Genomic DNA, 27744 nt, shown 5'->3' with positions numbered 1-27744 from the left:
AGGGATCATTGTTATTACTATAATCAACATTTTATATAAAACAGCAACATACTTTTTTCTCATTAAAAAAAGATACAGTCCATGGCACTTACTGTACCTGCCTTATAAATTGATTGTTAACTGTCAGTCACTCCTTAGTAGTCATCAGTCTGTTACCAATATAAGTGCAGAGTATCTTCAGATGTGTTTATGATATTGGTGTGTTGCTCATAGCTGGAACTTCCATCTCAGTCTCTGTTTTTTAAAATGGCAGGATGTCAAAGTGTTTGGCAAAGGAAACCCCACGAAAGTGGTGGCTGTAGACTGCGGGATAAAAAACAATGTAATCCGCCTACTGGTAAAGGTAAGTAATTTCTCCATCTCAGGGGTGAGGGTGTGTAATACTGTCAGTGTTGAGCTAATTTCCTGTTTCAGAGAAAGCTTGTGCATTCCTCAGAGGGTCAGGTTATCTCCTCTCTTCTTGTTGCCTTTGATCTACAACTATCACATTTATCCCTGTTGAAATTAGAGATGTAGATTATGTGTTAAAAAATAAACCCTCAAGGGCCACAGCAGCATGAAAGAAAGTGATACTTGCTCTTTTCACGTGTTCACCGACGTTCTGTGACATACCACATTCACTTTCTTTGGGGTCTAGATGACCAAAAGCTAGAGCGAGTCTAACAGCTCTTCCATTTGGGTTACGTCTATTCTGTACCACATATTTGCAGGGATCATGTTCTGATACAGTACGCCCTTTCACAAGTACTTTGTAGACTCTTAGATAACTAATTAGAATTAAACCTTAAAATTCTTTAAGGACAGCTTAATTACTGTAATAATGTTTTCTTAAGTATTGTTTTTTAGGTATTTTCCCTAATCCCCTCTCCCCCACAAGCAATTGTGAGCTCTTTCTCTTTCTCTTTCCTCCTCTTTCTTTCTCTCTCTCTCTCACACACATACACACAGACATACATATTTTGCCCCAACACCAAATTAGCGTGAGTTTGGGGAAATTATTGAATTCACCTTCTCTCTGTTAGAGAATATCACCAATATCCAAATCATGATTTCATATTTTTGTCAGTTTTATTAACGCTAATTTACATGGACCATTCTGTAGAAGATGCTGTGAATGGCCTATCCATATCCCCTTTGGCTCTACATTTTAGCCCATGCTATTTTTTTTTTTTTTTTCTTGCAAGTATCTACATATCTTTGCCTGAGGGCTTTCTTTGGTTGACCTGGGCATTTGGGCCAGGAGGAAATGTTGTGGAATTAATGATCCTTGGGCGCAGCCCTCAACCAATTACTAGAGAGAGTCAGTGTATGTGTAGTTTGGCTCTTTTGCCCTGTGGGTGGGCTATCTCTACGGTGAGTATTCTGCCTTAACGGGCTAAGCTCCAGTAGTCCGTGGTGGTAGCTGCTTGATAATGCACACGTGATTGGAAAATCTTATGGCGTTACTTCTCCTCCATCCTATTGGTATTTCCTAGAAAAATCTCCCAAATAAACTTCTTCCTTTCAAATTCTTGTCTCAGAAAAGTTCCTGGGGAAACCCTCAAAGACTCCTTCCTATCCACTTTTATATAACAAAACAAAAACAAAAACCAAACCCATTGCCATTGAGTCGATTTGGACTCATAGCACCTGGTGGATTCGAACTGCTGACCTTTTGGTTAGCAGCCGTAGCACTTAACCACTAAGGGTTTCCGTCCATTTTTATACAGAAGAGCTAATATTTTTCTAGCAGAATATCAATATTTTAGATAATATGAAAAAACCCTAGGGAAGAAGACTGATTAAAATTTAGGGAGGTAGTACTGATCAGACAAAAAAGGCAAAATTGGAAAAGATGAGAGATGGACCAACTTAAATTTTACAGGTCTAGTGAAGATTTTTTTTTTTTTGTATACTTCTGTGAGTTCACTCATGAAGCCTTTAGGCACTGAAACCTCTCCTGAAATGCAGAAGAGGACGTTATATATTTTTTCAGGGTAAAAATTTAATCCCTTTTTTTTTTTCCTTCATTTTCTATTGACCATTGTCTTCATCTGTATCACACAAAATACAATAAGCCACCAAAGAACTTTTTGCTCAACGTTATTTGAGATGGACTATTTTTTTTCTTCCCTTTAGACAGTGGTTAGTCAAGAGAAGGTCCAGTAAAATTACACTTTGGCAAAGAAAAATGTTATTAAATTGATCATTCTTATGGTTCTTTTTCAGCGAGGAGCTGAAGTACATTTGGTTCCCTGGAATCATGATTTCACCAAGATGGAGTATGATGGACTTTTAATTGCCGGAGGACCTGGGAACCCAGCTCTTGCACAACCACTAATTCAGAATGTCAAGAAGGTAGTGAGCCTGGGGGCAGTGTGCATCTGTGTGTGAGGTGGAGGGAGTCTGCTCTATACTGCTGAAAGGGCTGTAATATATTCATTTATTCAGATATCTTTGATACTCAAATTTGTGACCTCTGAGGCAATGTCAATATAGATATTCCATAGGAAACCAACAAGGAGAGAATTGGAGAGAAAAAAAAAGCCTTTCTTTAGACAAAGTAACTTTGGGATTGTGTCCTTGTGTTAAGGGAGCTGGTGTCAAACCTCCAAATATATCTTTGCCTACAACTGTAAAATGACAATAGATGTTCCGAAACATGACCCTGGCCTTCACATTTCTAAAGAAATATTGAATTATATTTAGTTTATTCTGAATGTTAAGTACATTTCTTTGAATTCTAATGCTATGAACTGGCCAATCATGTACGTATTCATAAGGAGGAGCCCTGATGGCGCAGTAGATAAACACCTGAATGCCAACCAAAAAGCTGGTGGTTGGAACCCACAGCCTCTCTGCAGAATGATGTGGCAGTCTGCTCCCATAAAGATTTACAGTCTTGGACACCCTGTTGGGCAGTCCTACTCTGTCCTATAGGGTCTCTGTGAGTTGAAATTGACTCGACAGAAACAAGTCTGGTTTTGGTACACATTCATAGGCTAACTTTTTACTCATTTGCTATTCTTTTTTCCATGTTGATTAAGGAAAAAACAAGAATGCTGCGTTGTCATTCCTTCAGAGACAGCAGTTTTGGTACCACTCCTCAGGGCTGCTATGAGTTGGAATCAGCTCGACAGCAACCGTTTTTTTAATGGGGTCTTAACAGTACCACTGGATTAATAAAAGTTCTCATTCTCCCTGATTTAGATCTTGGAGAGTGATCGCAAAGAACCATTGTTTGGAATCAGTACAGGAAATCTAATAACAGGACTAGCCGCTGGTGCCAAACCCTACAAGATGCCCATGGCCAACAGGTAAGACAGTTCTGCCTTTTGTTTATAGGTCACACTAACTCTGAAATACTGTTAGTAACTAAACACAGTGGACTTAGAATTACGTGTCATTTTCTTTAGAATAAATAGATAAACTATTTTAGGGTATCATAAGATACCACCTTTATTGCATTTTTGAAAGGCAGCCTTTTCTAATTCTAACACTAACTCTGGTATAGTTTAACATTATTTACCTTCCCCTGGCATAAATTGAGATTATAATACTCAATGGAATGATATTCCAAGGGAAATTGTTCTGATTTTAAGCTTGATTTCTGAGCATTGATAACATTTTAAGAATTTACCGTGACTTAAGAACTGAGACATCATCAGAACCTTTCAGTTTTACTGCTTGGCTTCAAATGATGTGAATTTAGTCAACACTGAGTTTTCCCCACAGCCCGCTGTTCCACATAAGGTATTCAAAATGACTCAGAACTGAGCAGTCATTCTTTATTATCTCCGAAAAAATGTCCTCTGGCTTTGAAATTACGGTATCTGCCATAAAATAAGTCGCTATATTTATCAGTTTCTGCGAAGCTAGTGAATAATTCTTTTAACTTTTTATTATGAGCGCAAACTTCCCTTAGCTAAAACTGGTCATAGATGTTTAATAGACACCAGATTTAACGCACAACGAAGCTTCCCCTGAATTGATTTTTTTGCTAAAATTATTGGGATTAACAATCCATGACTTTTCTTACAGACTGATTTTCACTAAGCAGTCGAAATTTGCAAATTTTAATCACCTTTTCTCATTCACTCTTTCATAACAAATTTGTTTATATACTTCTCCTACCCTTTCCTCTCCCTGTTTCTCTTCTTTTCTCTCCAGAGGACAGAACCAACCTGTTTTGAATATTACAAATAGACAAGCTTTCATTACTGCTCAGAATCATGGCTATGCTCTGGAAAACACCCTCCCTGCTGGCTGGAAACCACTTTTCGTAAATGTCAATGATCAAACAAATGAGGTAAGTTGCTCTACGTAAATCTGTTCAGTGGATAACGAGAAATGCAAGGCTTTCAATACTTTATAATACACTCACCTTTCCTTTGTTTAGGTGGGATTTTGTGTGTGTAGAGGCGGGAGGGGGATAGCACTCTTTTATAGGTAATTTCCCACAGCCCTCTGCTCCTTAAAAAGTCATCTTTCTCTGTCTTATTCTCTCATCAGTTGACTCATTAAAAACAAACAAAAAAACCAAACCCAGCGCCGTCGAGTCGATTCCGACTCGTAGTGACCCTGTAGGACAGAGTAGAACTGCCCCCTAGAGTTTCCAAGGAGCGCCTGGTGGATTCAAACTGCCTACCCTTTGATTAGCAGCTGTAGCACTTAACTACTACGCCACCAGGGTTTCCAGTTGACTCATTAGGACCCACTATTTGAGTTTTTAAATGATGACTGTCTTATGCTCTTACTCATTGTTAATGAGTAGTGAGTGGTCCAGATCTGTTTGGGCATCTGAAGTAGCAGATACCAGTCTAGGGGTCTCTAGAACTCCCTTAGGACTAGCATAGTCCTTGAGAAGACTCTAGGAGAAGTAATTTAGGAGTGAGAGATGATATAAGGATTTGAGTTTATTTTGAACAGAGCCTAGAGAGGTCCCAAAGGCTGAAGTCCAAATCAGATGCTTTTTATTAAGGAGACGTCACTGGCTTATTTTCTGTTCCTACCAAAATGGTCATGTCAGTCCTTAAGGTCGCCAATCCTATTACTTAATAGTATTGTGGGTTTCTAGAATATTTCAAAGCATTTAACTCAGTCTTTTATTTGAACTTTATTGTCCACTAAATAATACAGAGCTGCACTTGACATTCTTAGTTTCAGAAGGAATTTCTTCTTGTTTCTTATTCGTTTAGGGTATTATGCATGAAAGCAAACCCTTCTTCGGTGTGCAGTTCCACCCAGAGGTCAGCCCAGGGCCAACAGACACTGAGGTATGTCCAAAAGACGAGGCTTATTAAGTGCTTTCTTTTTTTTGGTTATCAGGAATATATTCATGTGAAAACTAAGAAATGAAACTTATCACCCCAGATAATCTTGGTACAGAACATTTTCAAGACGAGTGGTTTGGTAACATACATTTTGTCTTAAAATTTCCCCAGGAATATCATAGCAGAAATTTTCTACCCTTTTTTAAAATTTAAAGTGGGAAAGCCCTTGAGAAACCCGATGTGATGCTGTTTTTATTTAAATCCATTATCATTCTAATATATTTAGTTCTGAAATTTACAATTGTTGTACTATGCAAATGAATTCCCTCTTGCTCTCTCTTTCTCATAACTGAAAGGAAATTTTAATCCCCCATCTGTGACTTCACAAAAATCCCTGTGGCAACTGGTTGTGTAGCCACTAAGGGGGCCTAAACAGCAGCAGGAGCAGGAAGAGGGGCAGGGCTATGGGGGAGGAGGGCACGCATGCACATACGTATGATCCAGATGGCTTAAGAACCGTAAGGAATGCTGAGAGGAGTTGTGTTTTCAGTTTAAATATTTTTAATTTTTTGTGAGCTGTCGGTTCAACGTTCAAGCACGTCTTTGCAGACAGAGTTTTCGGCGGCACCCGGAATAGTCTGAGTCTGACGTGACTCTTCCCCTGCCATGCCCTGGGACCTCTTTTTGTAGTGCTGACAATTCATTGACATCTAGGTAAAAGACAGAAAAACATCTAGGTAAAAGAACAGACATCTAGGTGAAACGAGGAGGCGAATAAGCATTTTCCCCTTGTAAGCTTCTTTTCTTCATCCCTGAATTACCTTTTCAGGCATTTGGATTTTGTTCTTGTTTTAATGTTATTAGGAAATATTAGTTCTTAATAGACAAAATCATTATGATGTTACCTACCCATGATGAGGCTTATAAGTAAAATTCAGTTATATGTGAATGTATATACATGTATGTGTATATATACATATAAACAAATGTTTGGTATATGTATCATCTCATATGTGCTAGGTTTTTTTTTATTTAAAATTAAATTTGTTAACTTCTATCAGTACTTCAGATTAGGAACATTCCAATTAAGATATGTAATAATATCCATTATCACTTTATCATCTTTTGTCCTGCCAGTTAGTTGCAAAATGAATATCCTTCTCTGAAATATTTCACATCTGTGGTGGAAACCCTGGTGGCGTATTGGTTAAGTGCTGTGGCGGCTGTTAACCCAAAACTCGGCAGTTCAAATCCACCAGGCGCTCCTTGGAAACCTTATGGGGCAGTTCTACTCTGTCTTTTAGGGTCGCTATGAGTTGGAATCAACTCGACAGTGATGGGTTTGTTTGGTTTTTATAGTGGCAAAACAGAAGTCATGATAAAGCTTAAGAATAATATTTAGAGATCTTTTTAGAGCTGGTAAAAAATGTAAAAATCCAGTTACTTTTAACTTTAAGGTGCATAGATGATATCACTTCAGTTTTTTGTGTAACTAGAGTTTGATTTAAAAGAATAAAATGATAGTTAAGAGGCAAGAAAATTCTTGCTATACAGAAGGCACTATTTGAAATTCTGATTGTCTGCTGAAGATGTTCTTTTTATAGGACTTGAAGTGAACAGTTAGATGTGTTTATTTGATCTAATTCTTATACCAGCAGATACTTAGTTTTGCTAGATTTGGTAAACAAACAAATAAACAACCCCGAAAACAAATATTGCATGGGAATACTTATACTAAAAACTTTACGTATTGTTTATCTGAAGTTCTAATTTAACTGAACATCCTCTATTTTATCTGGCAACCTTATGAGTTTTGAAGCTTCTAACTAGTTGGTTATATTTTTTCTAGTACCTGTTTGATTCTTTTTTCTCACTGATGAAAAAGGGGAAAGGTACCACCATTACGTCAGTTCTGCCAAAGCCGGCCCTGGTTGCGTCTCGAGTTGAGGTTAGTATGTGTGAGCTTGATTTTTGTTCATATACTTTGGATTTTCTCTGTCATGTGATGATTTTTTTTTTTTAAGTGAACCATGTGAACCATACCAATGTCTGTGAAAGATGACTGAATTATTGTAATCACCCACCACTTTAGCATGTAATTATCTGGCTTGTTCTTGATGTTCACTGGAATTTTTATATTTTCATTTAAAATTACATTTTCAAAATTTTACTTATCCTAGAATATTTGCAATAAAATAATTTGATAAAGATTAAAGTCTAATTTAGTTTAGAATTTGATACATTCTGTTACTGAATAAGCCATAGTCCTGTGTATGCCTGAGATACAATTAAGGCTGGAGAATCATTATAGATGATATAATTTTTTTCTGTTTCAAATACAAGAATTATTATTATTCAACATCATGAGCTGAATATATTATTTAACCTCTAAAGAACAAATGGATAAGGAGTAGCATATCACAAAACTTGAATTCTGATTTGTTTGAATATGTATGTTAATGTGGTAAGGTTCTACCTATTTCCTTCATAGTTAAATCGGGCACACAAATACAATTGTTATGTAAAATTTTAGAAGAATATAAGTGTATTTTAAAATATATACATTTATACATATAAATGTATATTATTACATATATGTATATATTTATATTTTAGATAATTAATTCATATTTAAATAAAATATAAACCATTTCCAAAAATTTTTTATTTAGAAAACTTCAAAAACTTTGGAAACTACATTTAAATTAAAGATGTTTAAATTGTATTTTCCCCTAAATATTATAAATTTTTCAAAACATTGTGTTTTAAATCATCATATAAACACAGACAATTTAGTTTTTCCCCCACTGTTGAAAATGTCTTATTTTCACCATCATAATAGTAAAGGCAATGTATTTTCACTTATTGCTTGTAGGTTTCCAAAGTCCTTATCCTAGGATCGGGAGGTCTGTCCATTGGTCAGGCAGGCGAATTCGATTACTCGGGATCTCAAGCTGTAAAAGCCATGAAGGTGAGAGGCTATGGTTTTTGCTAATATGCTCCCTTTAATGAGTCTAATTAGTATTTCATAATATAGATTTATGACCCCATCTCTTTTCAAAGTCATTATAATTATTTTCTTTAACTATTCCTTAACCTGTTGCCATCCAGTCAATTCCAACTCATAGAGACCCTGTAGGACAGAGTAGAACTGCCCCATAAGGATTTCAAGAAGTGGCTGTTGGATTCGAACAGCTGACCTTTTGGTTAGCAGCTGAGTTTTTAACCACTGTGCCACCAGGGCTCCAACTATTCCTTACGCATCTTGTATTAAAAGAAGTTTGATCACAGACAAGATTGTTAACTTTCTTAAATGTGCACGTCTGCAAATTAAGGAGGTGCGCTTGGTCTCCCAAATTATCTAAGTTACAGTTTATTTATATTGAAAATATATAAAGCCTTTTGAGACAGTAAGCTTTGAAGATATCTTTGTCTCTTGTGTGAAAGAGAGGATATGGAACATCCTGGGTGCTCTAACGTAGTTGAAACGTGCTCTACAGGACCTTTCTGGCATCTCTTGAGCTGAAATGGGGAAGCTAGGGCAATGATGCATTTTGTTGAAGCGTTAGAAATTCTTACTGTCATTAGGAAACCCCCTTCCCATTAGTGATAGGACACCAGAATAGTATGGCTGGATTTTCAAGTAGAAAAGAAAATATGAACCCAAGTTGGAAAGGAATCTTCCCTGTTTCTTTAAATTCTCTAGCATTTCTACAGTCCTTATTGTATTAAAATAAGATTTAAGGAAAATTCTATTGTATATTACTATACTGATGAAGCGCTAACTTGGCTTCTCCTTGGTGTCCTATTTCACTGGAAGGCCCCATCTTGATGCTAATCAGGCCATCCAGAGGCAGTGTGAGTCTCTGTGACCTTACCTTGGGCTGTGCTGTTCACCAGAGACCCAGCTAGAAGAGAACAGCATAGAGAAGGCAACAGAAGACTAGGACAGCAAACATGGAAAATAGTTGGCCAGTGTTCTTTTTTTCAGTATTTTATTCTGGTAGATATCTATTGAAAAGAGTAGAACATAGTCCCCAATTATATTACTCTTCCCATTTGTTTTTATTTGTAATGTTCTTCCCTATACATGCATGGGTGTACACACACGTGCACAAATAGTTTTTTGTACATACACTCAAAATACTTCTTTACTTCATTGTATTATGTTTTAAGTTCTCTTTAGATAGATAAATTAGTGGATTTCCACCCTGAACACAAGTGTGTTCAGAGTTTACAGTACATTTAACTAGCATATTATTTTTATCCTATATGGTAGTTTATAAAGAATTAACTCTCATTTTTGTAGTTTGAATTTTTTAAGCGCTTTATGAGTAAGAATCGACTCGATGGCAATGGGTTTGGTTTTTTAGCATTGATTGGGTTAAGTTACATAGTTTAACTGAAGAATAGGAATTACCAGGTAATTTTTGCAATTGTGTGTTAATTGTGTGATTGGGATTCATTTGGAGATTTATAGAGATGAATTTATGAACTAAGAAGGTAAAAAAAACTAGATGCATGTTTGTGATCAGAACAATTATTATAAAAAAGATTTAAAGATTGGTTAAAGTGGTTCAGAATTATTTTTAAGTTTAAATTTAACAGATTTTTGTGATATGCATTTATGGGATCTTTTCTCATATAATTTATTTATAAAAATATATGTATAGCACATTCTTGAAAATACAAATATTCTTAAGTTTGTTGGTACTTTAGCAGTGAGACTTTTTATAACTTCTCTTGTGATGTATTCTCATTTTGGACTCAAGTATTTAAATTTCAAGCCACATTTTAAATACATTTGCTTATCTGTATATATTTGTTAAAAAATATTTCATTAATAATAATATGCTTATTCTGAACAATTTCTTAAAGTCTTGAGAGATGAGGAAAGGGCATAAGACTTGAATCATAAAACTTGAATTAGAATCCTAATTTTGCTACTTGTCTACTACATGACCTCCGGCGAGTCATTTAATATTTTTGAATCTCGATTTCTTCATCTGAAGGATGGAAATATCTCTTATAGTCTTTGTATAAAAATCAAATAAATTAATAAAAAAGTACATTACAGGCCTTAAAGTACTATTTGAATTTAAAGTAGCATTGAAATATATTTATTTTTTTCATTCATGTCCTCCCCCAAGGAAATGTAGGGCTTTCAAGGATGATTTCTATACTTTCATCTGAATATTTTGTTGACTTTTATAGGAGTTTAAAATTGACATGCTAATCTATGAAATAATAAGAAACATCTGGCCATATTTCATAATAATTATTTTGCCACGTGCCACCCTCATCCTGGTTTATAAAACTATTATCCTTACTAGCCTACATGAAAAATTATTTTGAAGGTCCCTCTAGATGTTAAGAGAGTGATAGGGCTACGAACCTTTGTATAAATGTGTGTGTGTGTATGTATATATATATATATACACACACACATGTATATATAAATACTTTTGTTCCATATGGTCACTTTTTTTATATATAATATGTGTAAACAGCTGCATAATGCTTTTTCTGAAAGCACTACAGGAGGCATGAAAACCTAGAAAAATGGAAATGAACACTAGGCTCTCAGTGCTTTCAACAAGAAGAGAACACCTTATCCTGTCTTTTAAATGCCCTCTCTATGTTGTTCTCTGACAAACAGTAGATAGCAAAGCAGCTTTTATGTTATTTCTAGTTCCATTTTCTGTTTCACTCATTTTATAAATTTGACATATTTGATTCTTCTTAGGTAGATTGAGATATAAAAAAAACTAAGAAATATTTGCAGACCTCTAATCAAATTCTGTAGAAATGGTCTCCAGCTAGGCTTGATAGCTCCAGTACAAGGAATTCACCATGGGTCTCTTTTGTGGATACTTTCATACAGTTTCTGTTCTCCTGTGACTAAAAGTTTGTCTCCCTTTAACTTTCATTCATTAGTCTTATTTCTGATCGCCGCAGCCCACCAAGTAATAATGTAAATGCTTTATTATTCAATACATCTTCATTTGAATGTGGTTGGAAATCCTGGTGGCTTAGTGGTTAAGAGCTACAGCTGCTAACCAAAAGGTCAGCAGTTCGAATCCAACAGCCACTCCTTGAAAACTCTATGGGGCAGTTCTACTCTGTCCTGTAGGGTCACTATGAGTCGGAATCAACTTGACAGCAATGGGTTTGTTTTTTCTTGAACGTGGTTATTCTCTTCTTAGGGAGCCCTGATGGTGCAGTGGTTAAAGTGCTCAGCTGCTAACTGACCAAAGGTCAGCAGTTTGAACCTACCAGCTGCTCCATGGGAGAAAGATGTGGCAGTCTGCTTCCATAATGATTTATAGCCTTGGAAACCCTATGGGACGGTTTTACTCTGTCCTTTAGAGTCAGAATCGACTCGAAAGCAGTGGGTTTGGTTTTTTTAGTATTCTCTTTTTATGCCATATATTCAGAACCTTGATCCTTTTGTTTCTTTCAGGAAGAAAATGTCAAAACTGTCCTGATGAACCCAAACATTGCTTCTGTCCAGACCAATGAAGTGGGCTTAAAGCAAGCAGATACTGTCTACTTCCTTCCCATCACCCCTCAGTTTGTCACAGAGGTCATCAAGGCAGAGCGGCCAGATGGATTAATTTTAGGCATGGGTGGCCAGACAGCTCTGAACTGTGGTGAGTTATTTGAAATTTAATTACGTATTTTTGACCCATACACCTGTTTCTTGTTTGAACTCATCTAACAGTTGTTCTTGGTGCATTCATAAAACTTTTCTTATAGTGTGTGAGGAAGCAGCTAGCAAACAGCCACCTAAAAATGAAGTATGATGAATATTATTGGTTTATTTCACAGAAGAACTGAGGGGCAAAAAAGCATATTGCCACAGGGTGGCCAAGTAGGTTTCTACGGCCTCTGTCCTCCACCCCAGGCTATTGCTTTTCTCTGCTTATTTTGGAAACCCTGAGAATCCTTATGAGTGAAAAACAAGTATTAGCATTTATTGAATGCTCTTACTTTCACGTATATTTTCATGGTAACATGGATCAGTTTCTTTACCATTCTTTCATGTATCTGCTAAGTTCACTGTTCTGTCCTCTTTATCATGCTTTCACACTATTCAGATCGTGAATGAGAATCTCTTTAACTAGTTGGAGTAAACAGTTGGTAATGTAAACTGTATGTAAAAAAAAAAAAAACTTAGCCAAAGCTATATGGCAAGCTAGTGGACACACAATTTTGATAATTCTTATACCAGATAGGTATTCATTTCTCTGGGATTATTTAAATAATAAAAAAACCAAACCAAACCCAGTGCGGTTGAGTCGATTCCAACTCATAGCGACCCTATAGGACAGAGTAGAACTGCCCCACAGAGTTTCCTTAGGATCTTATTTTAGGAATGGGTCTTAGAAGGAAAGGAGAATATACTGAAATCTTAAGGCTCTGTATAATAGTGATTTTTATTAATAAAGATAATAAACATGACTTGCAGAAGGTGGTGATATACCAATAGCACCATTGATAGCATATTTTTTTAGAATGTCTTCAGAATTTTTTTTTTTCCAAAATTGTTTTCCCCTAAGTACCACTGTACTGTGGACTGTGGTGACTTCTTCAATTCAAATTTAAAGTAAAAAAACAAAACAAATCAAGTTGTATTCAGGTATATGTTAGAGAAGAATCAAGAGTTTGAGATTTTCAAAACTGATTGTATTTTGTACTTCTGCAGGAGTGGAACTATTCAAGAGAGGTGTGCTCAAGGAATATGGTGTCAAAGTCCTGGGAACCTCAGTTGAATCCATTATGGCCACAGAAGATAGGCAACTGTTCTCAGACAAGCTAAATGAGATTAGTGAAAAGATTGCTCCAAGTTTTGCAGTAGAATCGGTAAGGAATCTTTATTCTGGAGAAACAAGGCCATTACTTGTTTTGGGAATGATTTGTTATGCCCTATAATAATGATTAAAACTCTTATACCTTTGAGATATTATGTATTAATTGTAGTATTCAAGGCTGAAATGCTAGCGAAAGGCATTAACATCTTATGTTAAGAAAAGAGAAACATAAGTTCAAAAATGCAGTGGGTTATCAGTGGTTGAAGTGCCACTAAATCTCAAATCTGTTCAATTGAAAATAAGGACCACATCAACCTGCAGCTCCGAAGTGCTTTTGATCTGCTGTCTGGGATCAGCCACACATCCTGAGTGTGCAAATGCCTGCAAACAGCAACTGATTGGATTAAAAATTTTAGAATGGAATAAACTTTTTAGAATGGAATTATCTAGGAAAGGAGCCTTTGGATGTAATCAGTAAGACTCATGAGTAGAAACCAGTTGCTTAGATATTTAAAGATAATAGATTGTTAGCTTCCCTATTACTCATTTCCCATAGTATCCTGTGCCTACTGACATGCTAGTGCTAGGCACCAGGAAAAAGTCAATTTGCTGTACAACTTTTGCCCCTACTTGATTTCTGAATTCAGACATATAATCAGTGGAGTGGGAGTGATGGAGGCAGTTGTTAAAGCAAATTTCCCATTATAGGAATAGGCAAATCCCTAGGGATAAGGCAAGTACTCCTGGAACAACTAAAAATGGGCTGTGTATTTTTCATAAAAGAATGTTGCCAAGTACATTACACGTTACAAAGCTGCCAATCAGGAATAATCCCGGGATAGCTCTGCTGAACACTTTGGGAAGCTCCTGCCATACGTTTATTCTTTTATTGCCAGATTTAATTATGTCCATGCTTCCTCAGGATGAGAAACAGGCATATGGGAAAGGTGTAATTACATTCCCATTGGTAGTGTAATAATATTCCATGACAAAAAAATATAGCCACCATATGTTGTATTCTGTAAGGTTAAAAAAAAAAAAAATCCAAGCTTCTGGGACTACTCTCTGACTGAACTTGAAAAATGAAAACTCTCTTTCTATATAGTGTTCGTAATGGCTTATTGAAGTAATACCAAGTTAGATTCAGTACTAAAGAACTTTATTTCACTTGAGAAAAAGATTTTTAAACTGAATTTAAAAATTCAATATGGTTCTCATTCTCAAATTAATGATTATTCTCTCTGATTTGGCCGTGTTTTATTTTTAGATGACAAGATAAAAACAAGAAAAATTTGTCACAAAAGCTTGGGGCTGGTAGCAGGACCTTTTGGTATATTAAAAAAATTAAAGGAACAACAATCCTAGAGTTTTAATTAAAATTTGTAAAACTTTTTTTTTCTAGAAGGAGATGAGGGAATAATATTTCCATACTCACTCTTCCCAGCTAAATTAATGTACCAGTATTGACAGACTCTTTTGGTGTGGTCTTTTCTACTGGGGTAGTCAGTTTTTAAAACTTTGAATCCTTGTTCTTGTTGACAGACTGAAGATGCGCTGAAGGCGGCGGACACCATTGGCTACCCAGTGATGATCCGTTCTGCCTATGCACTGGGCGGGTTAGGCTCAGGCATCTGCCCTAATAAGGAGATCTTACTGGACCTCAGCACAAAGGTATACATTTTTATACACAGAGTCCTTATCAACCAGGAAAGCTTGATATACCCTTTTGTTTAGAGAAAGTTATGTAGATGAGAAATTGTTACCTTTTTCTCCATTTATTAAATCACTATCATGCTCTCTAAAAGTGTGTCCAAAAGATGATACTCTAAAAGAGGGAAAGAAACCAAAAAACCATACCCCTTGGCGCTGAGTCGATGCTGACACACAGCGACCTTATAGGAAAGAGTAGAACTGCACCATAGAGTTTCCAAGGAGCAGCCAGTGGTTTTGCACTGCCGACCTTTTGGTTAGTAACTGAGCTCTTAATCACTGTGCCACCATACGGTGCAATTATGTATGCCAGGATGCAGGCATTAAGCAGGACTGTCCTGGGTAAACCAATGGTCAGTCCTTCTAAAAGTCCACCTTTATTGTGCCTTCTCATGTCTTCAGTGATGTAAATTTAATCCAATTCCATCTTCCTTTGCTTCAAAATCTGCTCCAAGATGCTCACAATGTTAAAATATATTTTCATGGTTAAAAAAACAAACAAAATATAAGGTTTAATTTTTTCATCATTTTTCTGAGATAATATGAAAGGGATGATATCCAGAAAGTAAAACAAAATATATCGACTGCTTTCACTTTACTCAAAACTTGTATGTCTAAAATATATACATACAGACCTCTTAGTATCAAAAATGAGTGAACTTTTAGCTAACTGCCCTACGCACATATAAATGAAGGTCAGATTTGAGTGTTTATAATTTATTTACATCAAAATAAGTTTAACATGTTAATAAACAGTTCTTTTCTTCAGGGATAAAATCTTGAGAAAACTAAGATATGCTTCAAACAACGAAAGATTATCGTGGAAGGCAAGCTCTAGGAAAGCAAAGTAATACCAAGTTAGATTCAGTACTAAAGAACTTTATTTCACTTGAGATAAAGATTTTTAAACTGAATTTAAAAATTCAATATGGTTCTCATTCTCAAATTAATGATTATTCTCTCTCCCTTCCCGCAGCCGAAAGTAGTGTCTGGTTATACCAGGGGCTCAAGAACCCCTTGTTGAGTAAATGGGTACATATGCAGCCAGGAGGCACACATACATGACAGCCATGGAAGTAGATCTGACAAAATTACTGTGAGAGTTATTTTGGGGAGAGCTTAATAGATAACCCAAGCACAGGCTATAGTTTTACATGACTGACTTTTTGAGTGAAACAAAATTAGGCCTTTGAATTATTGACAAAGCATTTCGAGAACAGATAAATCCAGTTAAACCTATTTAAATGGCTATACTGACAGATTTACATGTCAACAACTTGAAGACAGGTTTTCTAAAGTTGCGAAAAAAGAAGGGAAGCATATCTAATATAAACATTTTGTGTTCCTTTTCTGAATCATGTGTTTAAAGCAAAAATGTTATAAAAATATATTTATAGAGGTATAAAAATTTATTTCCTCTGGCATTTTAGATGTTCCAAATGTTTTTAATATTAGCAATTTTTTTTTTACTGCTAATAGTGATAATGTGTACATTTTCTCTATTCAAAATATACTTTGAATAATATATTATACTGAATAGTATATTCAGTATATTGAATAAAAATATATTTAATATATTGAATAATATATTAAACTGCCCACTAGTAGTTCAAATATTTTCAAACTAATCCATTGCCATCGAGTCAATTCTGACTCATAGAGAGACTGTAAGACAGAGCAGAACTGCCCAGTAGGGTTTCCTAGACCGTTGTCTTTTTACAGAAGCAGACTGCCACATCTTTCTCCTGTGGAGTGGCTGGTAGGTTCAAACCTCCAACGTTTTGGTTATCAGTCAAGTGCTTAACCACTGGGCAACCAGGGGCTCCTCCATTTCCTCTATATGTTTTTTACTGTATACAAATCTATTCTGAATACTGAGTTTTTAATCTGAAAATTTTTACTTTTAACACAATGAAGATAATTTTGGGATGTGATAGTTTTCAATTGTTTGTATTTCCTAAAATCAATTGACCATTGAATAGTTTACCTACTGACAGTAGCTGATGACAACCTAGCTTTGCTGGTGTGATTATTTAGTTATATTATTATGTCCTAAAGCAACTCCCTTATTCTCTTGAGATTGCATTTAAAACCATTAGAAGATACATTAACTCTTTCAGGTCCCTAACTTTTTGAATAAAATCTGAGCCTTGAAAGAAAAAAACTTCTGAGGAAATGTGTAAAGATGATCTCAGTTGTCTCTCTAGATGATCTCAATTGTCTTTCTACTCAAACATCCATTCTACTCTTTACAAAACAAAAAAGGTTTCCAGAATTCGTACACTTTGTTTTCCAGATTTCTTTTTTTTAGTAGTCCTAATACAAATTAATCATTATTAAATTGTTGTTACTGGCTACACAGTTTCCTAACCACTTTGAAAACCTCATCATGGGCAGCTAGGCAAGAAAAAAAGAAAAAACCTATTGCCATCAAGTTGATTCCAACTCATAGTGACCCTATAGGACAAAGTAGAACTGCCCCACGGAGTTTCCAAGGAGCGCCTGGTGGATTTGAACTGTGGACCTTTTGGCTTTTAACCACTGTTCCACTAGGCTTTCCAAGGGAACAAAGGTGCCACATTGAAGCCTCCCAATCTGTAGTGATGACTGAAGTTAAAAAAATATTGTTGAGATGCAATATTAAAAAAGTTTTTATTTTATTATAATGCCTGCTAATAATTTGAATTTTTTCAAACTACTTTCCCCAGTTACTTTTTCTTCCTTTCACTGTGATCCCAAATCAAATATATTATGAGACAAAGGGACATTTCTGTCTTGGATTTTTAGCCACTAAATGTCTTCAGGTCAGAGAATGCCTGTTTCATATTTTGGGTTCAGTATTCTATCCTCCATGGGTATTCGTGAAATACGAAATGATAATTGTACTAATTCATATCTGTCTAATCAGGCACACATGATATATGGCTCAGAGTGTTTAAGCACTTAGGCAATGATTAACCATAATAATAGTTGCATGTGATTCTTTTAATTCCCAAGTTTCGTACACCATCTTGGCTAACTGTTTACAACCATCATCATCGCCTTTCTTCTCCTCATCAACATCAACTAACTTTTATTGTGTGTGTCACTGTACAAAGCACCCTCAGCTATTTTAGAGAAAGCCAGAGTCTTTAGACCTATTTTTCCACATTTACTCACACTTATCATATTTTCTGGTTTCAGAGAAGCCTAGCTGCTGAAATAATTTCATTTCCCTCTGCCTGATTGCTCAATTATTTTCTCTTTTTCCTAAATTAGTTTGATTTTAATGTCATTTCAGCACTTTGAATGGCAAGCCTCAATAATGTAAATCAAGCGTATTCACTGCAGGATGCTATTCCTAGTACCTCACTGATTTCCTGACACATTGGGCCTTCTGGAGTGTAGGGGAGGATGCAGACGGGACTTGAGACTTCAGTGCTGACCAGGATTCATGCCAAATATCCAGGTTTCAACCAATGCCCTTCCTTACTCTTTGATGTCTTTTGTCACCCATTTCCAGGCCTTTGCAATGACCAACCAGATTCTGGTGGAGAGGTCAGTGACAGGTTGGAAAGAAATAGAATATGAAGTGGTTCGAGATTCTGATGACAATTGTGTCACAGTCTGTAGCATGGAAAATGTTGATGCCATGGGCGTTCATACAGGTAGGTAAAGAATCTTCAAGAATGATAATAATATACCTTCAACTCACATCTTTGATGGTCCATAGCAGACTTCTTAAAGTTTTTTTCCTTTAAGTTGCTATTCTTAGCTAACAAATTATTGACAAAACTTTACACAAGGATAGTATATTTTACAGTATTGAAAGTACTCTCACAAATATTTAACTTCACAAAATACCTATGAAATAAGGCAGATATTTTTATCCTGATCTTATTTGAGGGAAGGGGTCAAATATAAGTGATATAATGGAAGTAAAATCTATAAGACTTGGTGATGAGAAGTCAGGAGTGAAGTTGAGGGAGGCTTAAAGCAAGCCTGTTAGTCATCAAGTGAGTGAGAAAATAGCTACAAGTGATAGAAATAGGAGTTTCAGGAAGGGAACCTATTCAGAGGGAGAGGGCAAGGATGATGACTTAGTTTTAGAAATGCTAAATTTGAGGTGTGGGTGGAACTCTCAAGAAAAAGAGTTAATAAAATGGCACTGGAGTTCAAGAAATAGAGGATAGAAATAAAGAGTTGGAAATCATGGGCGCAAAGGAAATAATTGAAGCAGGAGGCATAGACAAACTACTCAAGGACACAGGTATACAAAGAGAAGAGAACAGGGTCAAGGACTGAATCTTGGAAAGCATTTAGGTTTATAGGCATGATAAGAAGCTTTAGTACTGAGCACAAAGAAGAGAGTGATAGAGGGTGAGGGGGAAAACCAGAGTAGTGCAGTGTCAAATGAGCCAATGCAAGAAAATATTTTATAAAGGAACTTTATTTTGGGCTGTATCAAATACTTTAAGAGGTCAAGAATGAGGATTTAACTTGAATTTTTAGATATCTACTTTTTTTTTTTTTTAAGAGGGAAGGTTCAATGCTTCAAAGTTGCTTAGGTGAACCAAATTGAAAGGACTTATGTGATAATGGGAGTCCTGGTGGTGCAGCGATTAAGAGCTCGGCTGCTAACCAAAAGGCTCGCAGTTCAAATCCACCAGCTGCTCCTTGGAAACCATATGGGGCAGTTCTACTCTGTCCTATGGGGTCCCTGTGAGTTGGAATCGACACAACGGCATCTAACAACACAACATGTGGTAATGAGTGATGAGCAGAATTGGCAAACTTCTGAGAAGTTTAGTAATGCAAAGAGAGAGAGAAGGTTTGCGTGATTGCCTGGCATTGCTGAGGAGGGACTTCTTGAGCCAGTGGAGATATGAACATGCTTGTAGGCAGAGGAGATGGATTAAGAGACTGGATATATAAGAGGCTGTGACTGGGGGAAGGGTGAAGGAATGGGAAGGGATGAAACTCAAAGAACAAGTGGAAGAGCCAGTCTGGGCCAAGAGGAGATATCATTTTATGGAGGGAAGAACTTGAGAGAGAATTTGAGATGAAGAGGAGGGAAGATGAAGAAGTTTATGTTAATCCAGTGAGTAGATGACTGAAGTCTTGGTAGCTAGATGAAAGTGGGAAGATTGGAGTGGTTTCTGTAAGTAATGTGTTAGGATGATATGGACAAAACAAGGATCAGGGGGAATAATACCCTACGTGCCTTATATGTGTTTCCTTAAGATAATGTTTTCCCAACAAACCCATAGACTGTTCCGTGTCTTTTTTTGTATCATGTAAATAGATTAATTCACCAAAGTGGGTTATTGAGCTATACCATCGAATAAGTAGTGTTGCTTGGCTTTATAGGTGATTCAGTTGTCGTGGCCCCTGCCCAGACGCTCTCCAATGCAGAGTTTCAGATGTTGAGGCGTGTTTCAATCAATGTTGTTCGTCACTTGGGCATTGTGGGTGAATGCAACATTCAGTTTGCCCTTCATCCTACCTCAATGGAATATTGCATCATTGAAGTGAATGCCAGACTGTCCCGAAGCTCTGCCCTGGCTTCAAAGGCTACTGGGTAAGACCAGAAGATTGATTATGGGTTGGTGAATTCCTTGCAAATAGAAGTAGAAAATTGACAGCTAGTGGAAAGCTGTGCTGTGTTTACAACTATACTCCCCACTTCTGTATGCTGGCTCCAAATCATTTGTGGGACCCTAAGGACATGGTTATTAATGAGCTTGCTGCCAGATTGAGGCAAATGGTCTTGCTAGTTGGCTTTGTTTGCTGGCTAATCATAAACTAACCAAAATCTGGCTAGTCAAAGCAGGCTGTGAAAAATCTCCTTCTTAACTGCACTTTGCAGATGTTGCTAAAAAGTGAAAATTAATCCTTAATTTTAGCTTCCATCAGGCTTCTTCAGGTGCGTAGCCCTATAGCAAATTAACAGTTCCCTTTTTTTGGGTTTGATTCAAGCTCAAGCATTCAGTACATGTTATTTTTATTTTACTAAAACTTTGCAAGACTAAACAATGTAGGACTTTTCTACAGATAAATGTTGCAACCCAATAAATAAATTTGCCATCTATTTGAACAACTCTTAGCAAACGATATTGGAGAGAAGCTTAAGTAATGTATTTCCTTTTATTATATTTAGCATCTGGTATTTAAATTACATCGCATTCAAATTAATAAAATATTTACCTCTATAGATACTTTATGTAGCTACAAAGTGTTTCATGGAGTGGTGGTAGACATGTTGCCCTACCAGGAATCAGGAAAACTGAGTCTCATTCTGGTTCTTCCACTGACTGTGTGGCTTTGGGTGAATTACTTATCGTCTCTATCAGTCACCTCATCTGTAGGATGAGGGAGTGGGATTAAAAGGATTCATCTGTAATTCTATAGTTTTATGAATTATTTTATCAAATACAAGTATTAAAACTGACACTCCAGATGAGAAGAGTCAAGTTCCTGGAGCCCAAAGATCAAAGATAATTTGGAGACACAGGAAGGACCATATTTGCAGTGTCTGCGTTTTCCCGCACAGTACCAGCTAACTCAACTGTCTTTCTAGGTTCACACATGTATATATTTTTTCAAAAAAATATTTTGCAGATTCTTACCTTAGTGGAAGTTGAATAAGTGAGCACTTTATTTATCAAGGCAGTTATTGATTTGTGGTTATAGAGGTGAAGGTTAGGAGTTGTAACCATGCCTGCCAGGCATAGAGAGCAAATTTCTCCTTGACCTACACCTCCAGAATTTTATCATGACTCACATTATTTTTTAAGTGGGTATTAAATATTCATATAGAACAGAGAATCAGGTGTGTCTTGTACCCTGAAGTGGAATAATACCAGAAATTCTAAGTAAGACCAATTTATGTTTTAGGCTGTTTTTAATACTTGCTGCTCAAAGAGAAAGTTAAAATTTGTCTCTTCCTTTTAGTTACCCATTGGCCTTTATTGCGGCAAAGATTGCCCTAGGCATCCCACTTCCAGAAATCAAGAATGTTGTATCAGGGAAAACATCAGCCTGCTTTGAGCCTAGTCTGGACTACATGGTTACCAAAATTCCTCGCTGGGATCTTGACCGTTTTCATGGAACCTCTAGCCGAATTGGTAGCTCTATGAAAAGTGTAGGAGAGGTGAGTCTGTAATTTATTCTTCTATTTAGTCCTTGTCCTCAGTTTACTTTGTCAAATCCTTAACACCATTGAATGTCTTAAAGTTGCCTGGACATAGGGTTTTTGATTGGAGGATAAATAGTAATTTTATTTCTTCCCTGGTGTTTCAACATCTATTTGACTATTAATGTTATGTCATCACTTCATTGGATTCTAAGAGCTTCTGTTTAAAAGGAGAGGCCATGCATACAGGTATGTAGTATATGCACATATATGAAAACAGATATTCATATAAATATAACTGAGTTATCATGTGTTTTATAAACAAATCACAAAAGTAGAATAATATAAGATATACCAAAAAGGCCATTGAACTGAGGTTAAGAATTCTAGTCCATTCAGGCAAGATTTGGCTTCAACCTCCTTAAACCTCACTTTCCATATCTATTAAAGAAAGGGGCTGGATTAGAAGACCTCTCAGGACTCTTTTAGCTTTAAGTTCTAAATGGAAAAAACACGGTGGAATATTAAACCCCCTTTTATTATACTGAAAACCTCTAAGCATTTAGCCTCTTTAGATGATTTTCATACTATTCTATTTCATATTACATGAAACTAAAGTTAACTTTTGATTATTCCACCTTCAAAGATTCAGTAAGTCTCTGTGTGGGAGAAAAGAAAGAAATTCAGATCCTTGCCTCTGAGATTCACTCCCCTACCACCCTCCACCAAGGGGCTTATCTCTCTTTTCACTGAGGAGCTTTGGTGTAATGAAGAAAGCATGAGCTTTGGAACCAGATGAACTTGGGTTTTACACTTGGCCTTGCCATGTATTAGCTAGAAACTCCTGGGCAACACTTTGCACCTCAGGTTCCCCATCCGCAAAATGGAGATAATAATACTTATGTAGCAAGGTTCTTATAAGGCATAACATTAATACATGCAGTGTTAAGTAATGTCTTTAGGTAAATTCATAGCATGCCTCCAATAAGTGTAATTCATCATCAGTATTGTTAATGTATTTATATTCGTCAATGTGGTTCAAGTGTTGAGTTTCTGAGTACCAGTATGCATGAATCTATCTCTCTGTATCTATTCATCTGTCTATCCAGCCATCATCTGTCTTACTTTATCTCATCTTTATCTCTGATGGCCAATATAGGAGCTCTTAGTCTGTGTCTAGGTATCTAAAGTGGTTAGAACACAGAACAAAAGACTATAGATTCAATTTTTATTTTGTCCTTCATTTGTCCTATGACAGAGATTACAGACTAAACTCAGACCAGCCATTACAGAAATCTGTGCCACTAATCACAAGAAATACACAGGGAAAAAAAGAAAACACTTTACTGGTCAATCATACTCACACATAAAAGGCAGAATTATTATTATATTGGTTTCCTTAGTTTCCAAGATATTAATGGAAGATTTTAAAGTAATGACAGATAAGAAACAACTTGACCTTTTAAATTAAAATGTCTTACTAGTTGTAAAACACCAGGTACTATTTTTTCCTCCTTCATGTGTTGTTAAATCTTAATTTTTCAATCATCCCTTTTTATTCATAGTGGAATGGGAGCTCAAATGCCATAGAAAGCTGTGTTGGTAGGGTTTCAATCAGGTAAACCACTGCAATTTGGTTTACATTTCATAGGAAATGTCCCTTTTTGTAATGTTCACAGAAACATGTATAGGCCAAAGAAAATGAGAGACTTTTATAATGTTTTCATTTGGGGCTTATTGTCTGAGGGGTTTTTGTCATCAGTGAATATTTAATACCTTACATTTAGTTCAAATCAAGTTAGGAAACATTTCCTGAATTCTTACTATGTGCAAGACACTGGAGGATAAAACAAAGACTTAGTTGTGGATAATTGTGACACATTAGCTGCAGCTGGTGAGTTTAGAATATATAAACAGAACCAAATAAATGTGAGTTAAATGGTGGTAAAAGCTAAAATACAACATTTTACGTATAGATGCTATGAGGATGTAGTAAGTGGAGTAGGTCCAGGGAAGGCTATGATTGCTATTCCACTGAAAAATGATAAAATTTTCATTAAATTAATGTGAGATTAAATAATATTAAAAAAAAAACACAAATTTTGAGCACTTTAAGTTAAGCATTTTTTTTATTATTTTTTTTTATGTCTACTTCTCTTTTATTAAATGGACCTTTAGGTACTATGGAAACCCGGGTGGCATAGTGGTTGAGTGCTACGGCTGCCAACCAAAAGTCGGCAGTTTGAATCCACCTGGTGCTCCTTGGAAACTCTATGGGGCCGTTCTACTCTGGCCTGTAGGGTTGCTATGAGTCGGAATCGACTCCACGGCAACAGGTTTTTTTAAGGTACTATGTGCTTAAAATTAATAAAGGTTTATGGTGAGCAACTTGTAGAAGTACTTACTTTGGGATCACAGTTCAAAGATAATTTGGAGACAGAACAAGGGTCACATGCAAATTTTATTATATATCCCATAAGTATTTCTTAATTGCATAGCACGGTAACTTATTTTTGGCAGTGTCTCCCAGCCTAGGCTAAAAAATCTGTAAACATGTCTAACTTTTCAAGTTGCCACTGTGACTGTCAAATTGCGTATCTGAATTGGACTAACATTTTGTTTATCCCTGCTTTTGTGAATCTTTCCTTATTTCTAATTAAATTTGGAGCAGCGTGAAAAGGTTATTGTTTGGGTTTAGTGATCTTTGAATATGAATCATGTCACACAATTGACATGAAGATTTCCTAAACTGACACTAATGGGAGCTTGGGTCTCTTTAAGAAATCCTGGAAGTTTATCGAAGGTAGGATTATGACTGTTATTTTGAATTGGAGACCAAAAATGCATAGTAATCTATCATTTCACGGGAAGATTCAAAGACAATGTTTATCCAAGGAAAATAACGAGGTAGGCTGCAAGGTCAGTCCTAGTACTGACTTGCGTCTTGTCTAAACTAAACCACCACATGGTTTTTCTAATTGATTAGTGTACAGTCAGCTGTAAAGATTGCGGGAAGACACAAGGAATTTGTCATGGAGAATTTAGTCTCCGCCTACATTCAAAATCTGAATCTGTCAGTACTTGTCATGATTCTCAAGGTTCTATTAATATTAATGCTTAGCTATAAAAAAAGCTGAACTGACTTGAATACCAACTGATGCTCATTTAGAAATAGTTCTGATTTTGTGTTAATATATGTCTTGTTTCTCTTCATTTGCTTTCTTCTCTAAAGGACATCTACCTAAAAGCGTGAAAGCAGGATCTTTCTAAAGAAGGGTTTATATATCCTTATTTTAATACTATGGTCCCTAGCAGATACAGGTGATTTCCTCATCAATCTCAGTAAAAACAATTGAATTCCCTAAATGGTAAAAAACAGAACTAACGTTAATGACTCTGATTATGCCAAAACTATGGAGAAGAGAAAGGGAAAAAAAGTCTAAAACTTGAGTAGAATTCTTATATTTTTGTTCTTAAGTCTTTTAGGAAAAAAAAAATTCACTCCCCATTCTGCTACAGATTAAAAATATATGTAAGATCTTTCTTTAAATATGAGATATTAAATGTGTGTTACAGGTCATGGCTATTGGTCGTACCTTTGAGGAGAGTTTCCAGAAGGCTTTACGAATGTGCCACCCGTCTGTGGATGGTTTCACTCCCCGTCTGCCCATGAACAAAGACTGGCCATCCAACCTAGATCTCAGAAGAGAGCTGGCTGAACCATCCAGCATCCGTATCTATGCCATTGCCAAGGTAATATTCAACAAGGGGCCCAGAGCTACTGCTTTTTTCAGAATAGTCAGCCCGGACTTTTAAGTAAAACTGAATTACAAAACTCTCTTCAATTCAGAAAATTTTAGAATTTCTTAAACACTCTTCAATGGTGATAAACTAGAGACTTCTAAAGATTTCATCAAATAATTCTATATTTGATGAAAAATTATCCTTTTTCATTTGACTTTTGGCCTAGCCTTAGGACACATGATGGTTTTAAAGGATGATCACATACATAAAATGTCCCTTCCCTTTTTGTGAAGTGGTATCAGTACTGTTAAATAGATTTGATTACCTTGATTTGTCATTTCCTATCACCCTCATTATTTGCTCCTTAAAAATGTGTGGAATCGTGTTTTAGAATGGAACATGCATAAAATAGTATTACTACTTAAGATTCCAGAACAATCTTTCTTTCTTTGCTTGTTTCTTTGTGCTAAACAACAACAGACTATAAAGAACCTCAGTGATTATAGGCCTTTTCATGTAGTTATTTTATTGGTCTTACTTTTAGAATAAAAAAGCCCAAATTTCTCACTTCCGCCCACTAGTTCCTTTTTATGCAAATTAATGCCATATTAATCTTCTTTCATGTTTACTGTGCTTAGAGTTTTGAAGCTTCCGCTCATCTGATTTTATAAAAGGTGACTTGGGCATCTGGGATCTGTCTGGCCAGAAATCCGTGAATGGCTCTTTGACATTTAAGAAAGTACAGGAGTTAATCCTCCAACAGAATCAAGCCATGCTGGGGCTACAAAGTCCTGCTGACCATTTTATGTGTTTGCATGTGTATACGGATGAGTGTATGATAATGTGAATTTTATCTTTAAAGCCAGAGGCCATCTTTGGAATTTACCTTTGTAGCAACAGAAAAAGGCTGTTAGTAATTTTGAACTCATTGAAACTTTTCTGCCCATATATCGAGAGTCCTGGAGAGAGGGGGAGGAGGAAGGGGATTGCATATAATATATACTCTCCTCACAAGAAGGGTTTCTAAATGCAGAATGTTTAAGTCCCATTGAAATTCTGGGAGATACTAGTATGTTTTGATGTACATTACGTTTCAAGGTAATAGAAAATAACATTTTTAGTGATGAACAACTATGCAAGGAAGTCATTTCACCCTGTTACTGTTTTTATTTTCAGTCTTTCATTTTAAAAAAAATCAGCACCATATATATGTTGTTAGTGTTAGATGCCATCCAGTTGGTTCCAACTCATAGCAACCCTACGTATAACGGAATGAAACACTGCCCAGTCCTGTGCCATCCTTACACCCCTTGCTATGCTTGAGCCCGTTGTTGCAGCCACTGTGTCAGTCCTTCTCCCTGAGGGTCTTCTTCTTTTTTGTTGACCCTCTGCTTTACCAAGTATGATGTCCTTCTCCGGGGACTGGTCCCTCTGGATAACATGTCCAAAGTATGTGAGACAAAGTCTCCCCATCCTTGCTTCTAAGGAGCATTCTGGTTGGACTTCTTCCAGGACAGATTTGTTTGTTCTTCTGGCAGTCCGTAGTATATTCAATATTCTTCTCCAGCACTGTAATTCAAAGCTATCAATTCTTCTTCGATCTTCCTTATTCATTGTCCAGCTTTCACATGTGTATGAGGCGGTTGGAAACACCACAGCTTAGATCAGGCACAACTTAGTCCTTAAAGTGACGTCTTTGCTCTTGAACACTTTAAAGAGATCTTTTGCAGCAGATTTGCCCAGTGCAATGTGCTGTTTGATTTCTTGACTGCTGCTTCCATGGGCGTTGATTGTGGGTCCAAGTAAAAGGAAATTCTTGACAACTTCAGTATTTTCTCCGTTTATCATGTTGTTGCTCATTGGTCTAGTTGTGAGGATTTTTGTTTTCTTTATATTGAGATGTAATCCATACTGAAGGTTATAGTCCTTGATCTTCATCAGTAAGTGCTTCAAGTCCTCTTCACTTTCAGCAAGTAAGGTTGTGTCATTTGCGAAATGCAGGTTGTTAGTGAGTCTTCCTCCAATCCTGATATGGCATTCTTCTTCATATACTCCAGCTTCTCAGATTATTCACTCAGCATACAAATTGAATAAGTATGGTGAAAGGACA

At 36.3% G+C, this 27744-nt stretch overlaps 1 protein-coding gene across 1 annotated transcript in view; it reads left to right on the top strand.

Moving 5' to 3' along the window:
* Positions 1-27744, top strand: part of CPS1 (carbamoyl-phosphate synthase 1) — a 133481-nt gene that overhangs the window by 40757 nt on the left and 64980 nt on the right. Inside the window, exons 7-20 of the mRNA XM_003406084.4 lie at positions 254-343; positions 2209-2337; positions 3190-3296; positions 4150-4288; positions 5178-5255; positions 7102-7200; positions 8128-8223; positions 11716-11905; positions 12961-13118; positions 14609-14737; positions 18279-18423; positions 20126-20336; positions 21710-21908; positions 25467-25643. Of these exons, the coding sequence (XP_003406132.2) occupies positions 254-343; positions 2209-2337; positions 3190-3296; positions 4150-4288; positions 5178-5255; positions 7102-7200; positions 8128-8223; positions 11716-11905; positions 12961-13118; positions 14609-14737; positions 18279-18423; positions 20126-20336; positions 21710-21908; positions 25467-25643 (1947 nt within the window). The remainder of the gene's footprint in view (positions 1-253; positions 344-2208; positions 2338-3189; positions 3297-4149; positions 4289-5177; positions 5256-7101; positions 7201-8127; positions 8224-11715; positions 11906-12960; positions 13119-14608; positions 14738-18278; positions 18424-20125; positions 20337-21709; positions 21909-25466; positions 25644-27744) is intronic.

This window comes from Loxodonta africana, chromosome 6 (genome assembly GCF_030014295.1).
Source record: "Loxodonta africana isolate mLoxAfr1 chromosome 6, mLoxAfr1.hap2, whole genome shotgun sequence".
Lineage (NCBI taxonomy): Eukaryota > Metazoa > Chordata > Mammalia > Proboscidea > Elephantidae > Loxodonta > Loxodonta africana.
This window is presented reverse-complemented; position numbering and strand designations above follow the sequence as displayed.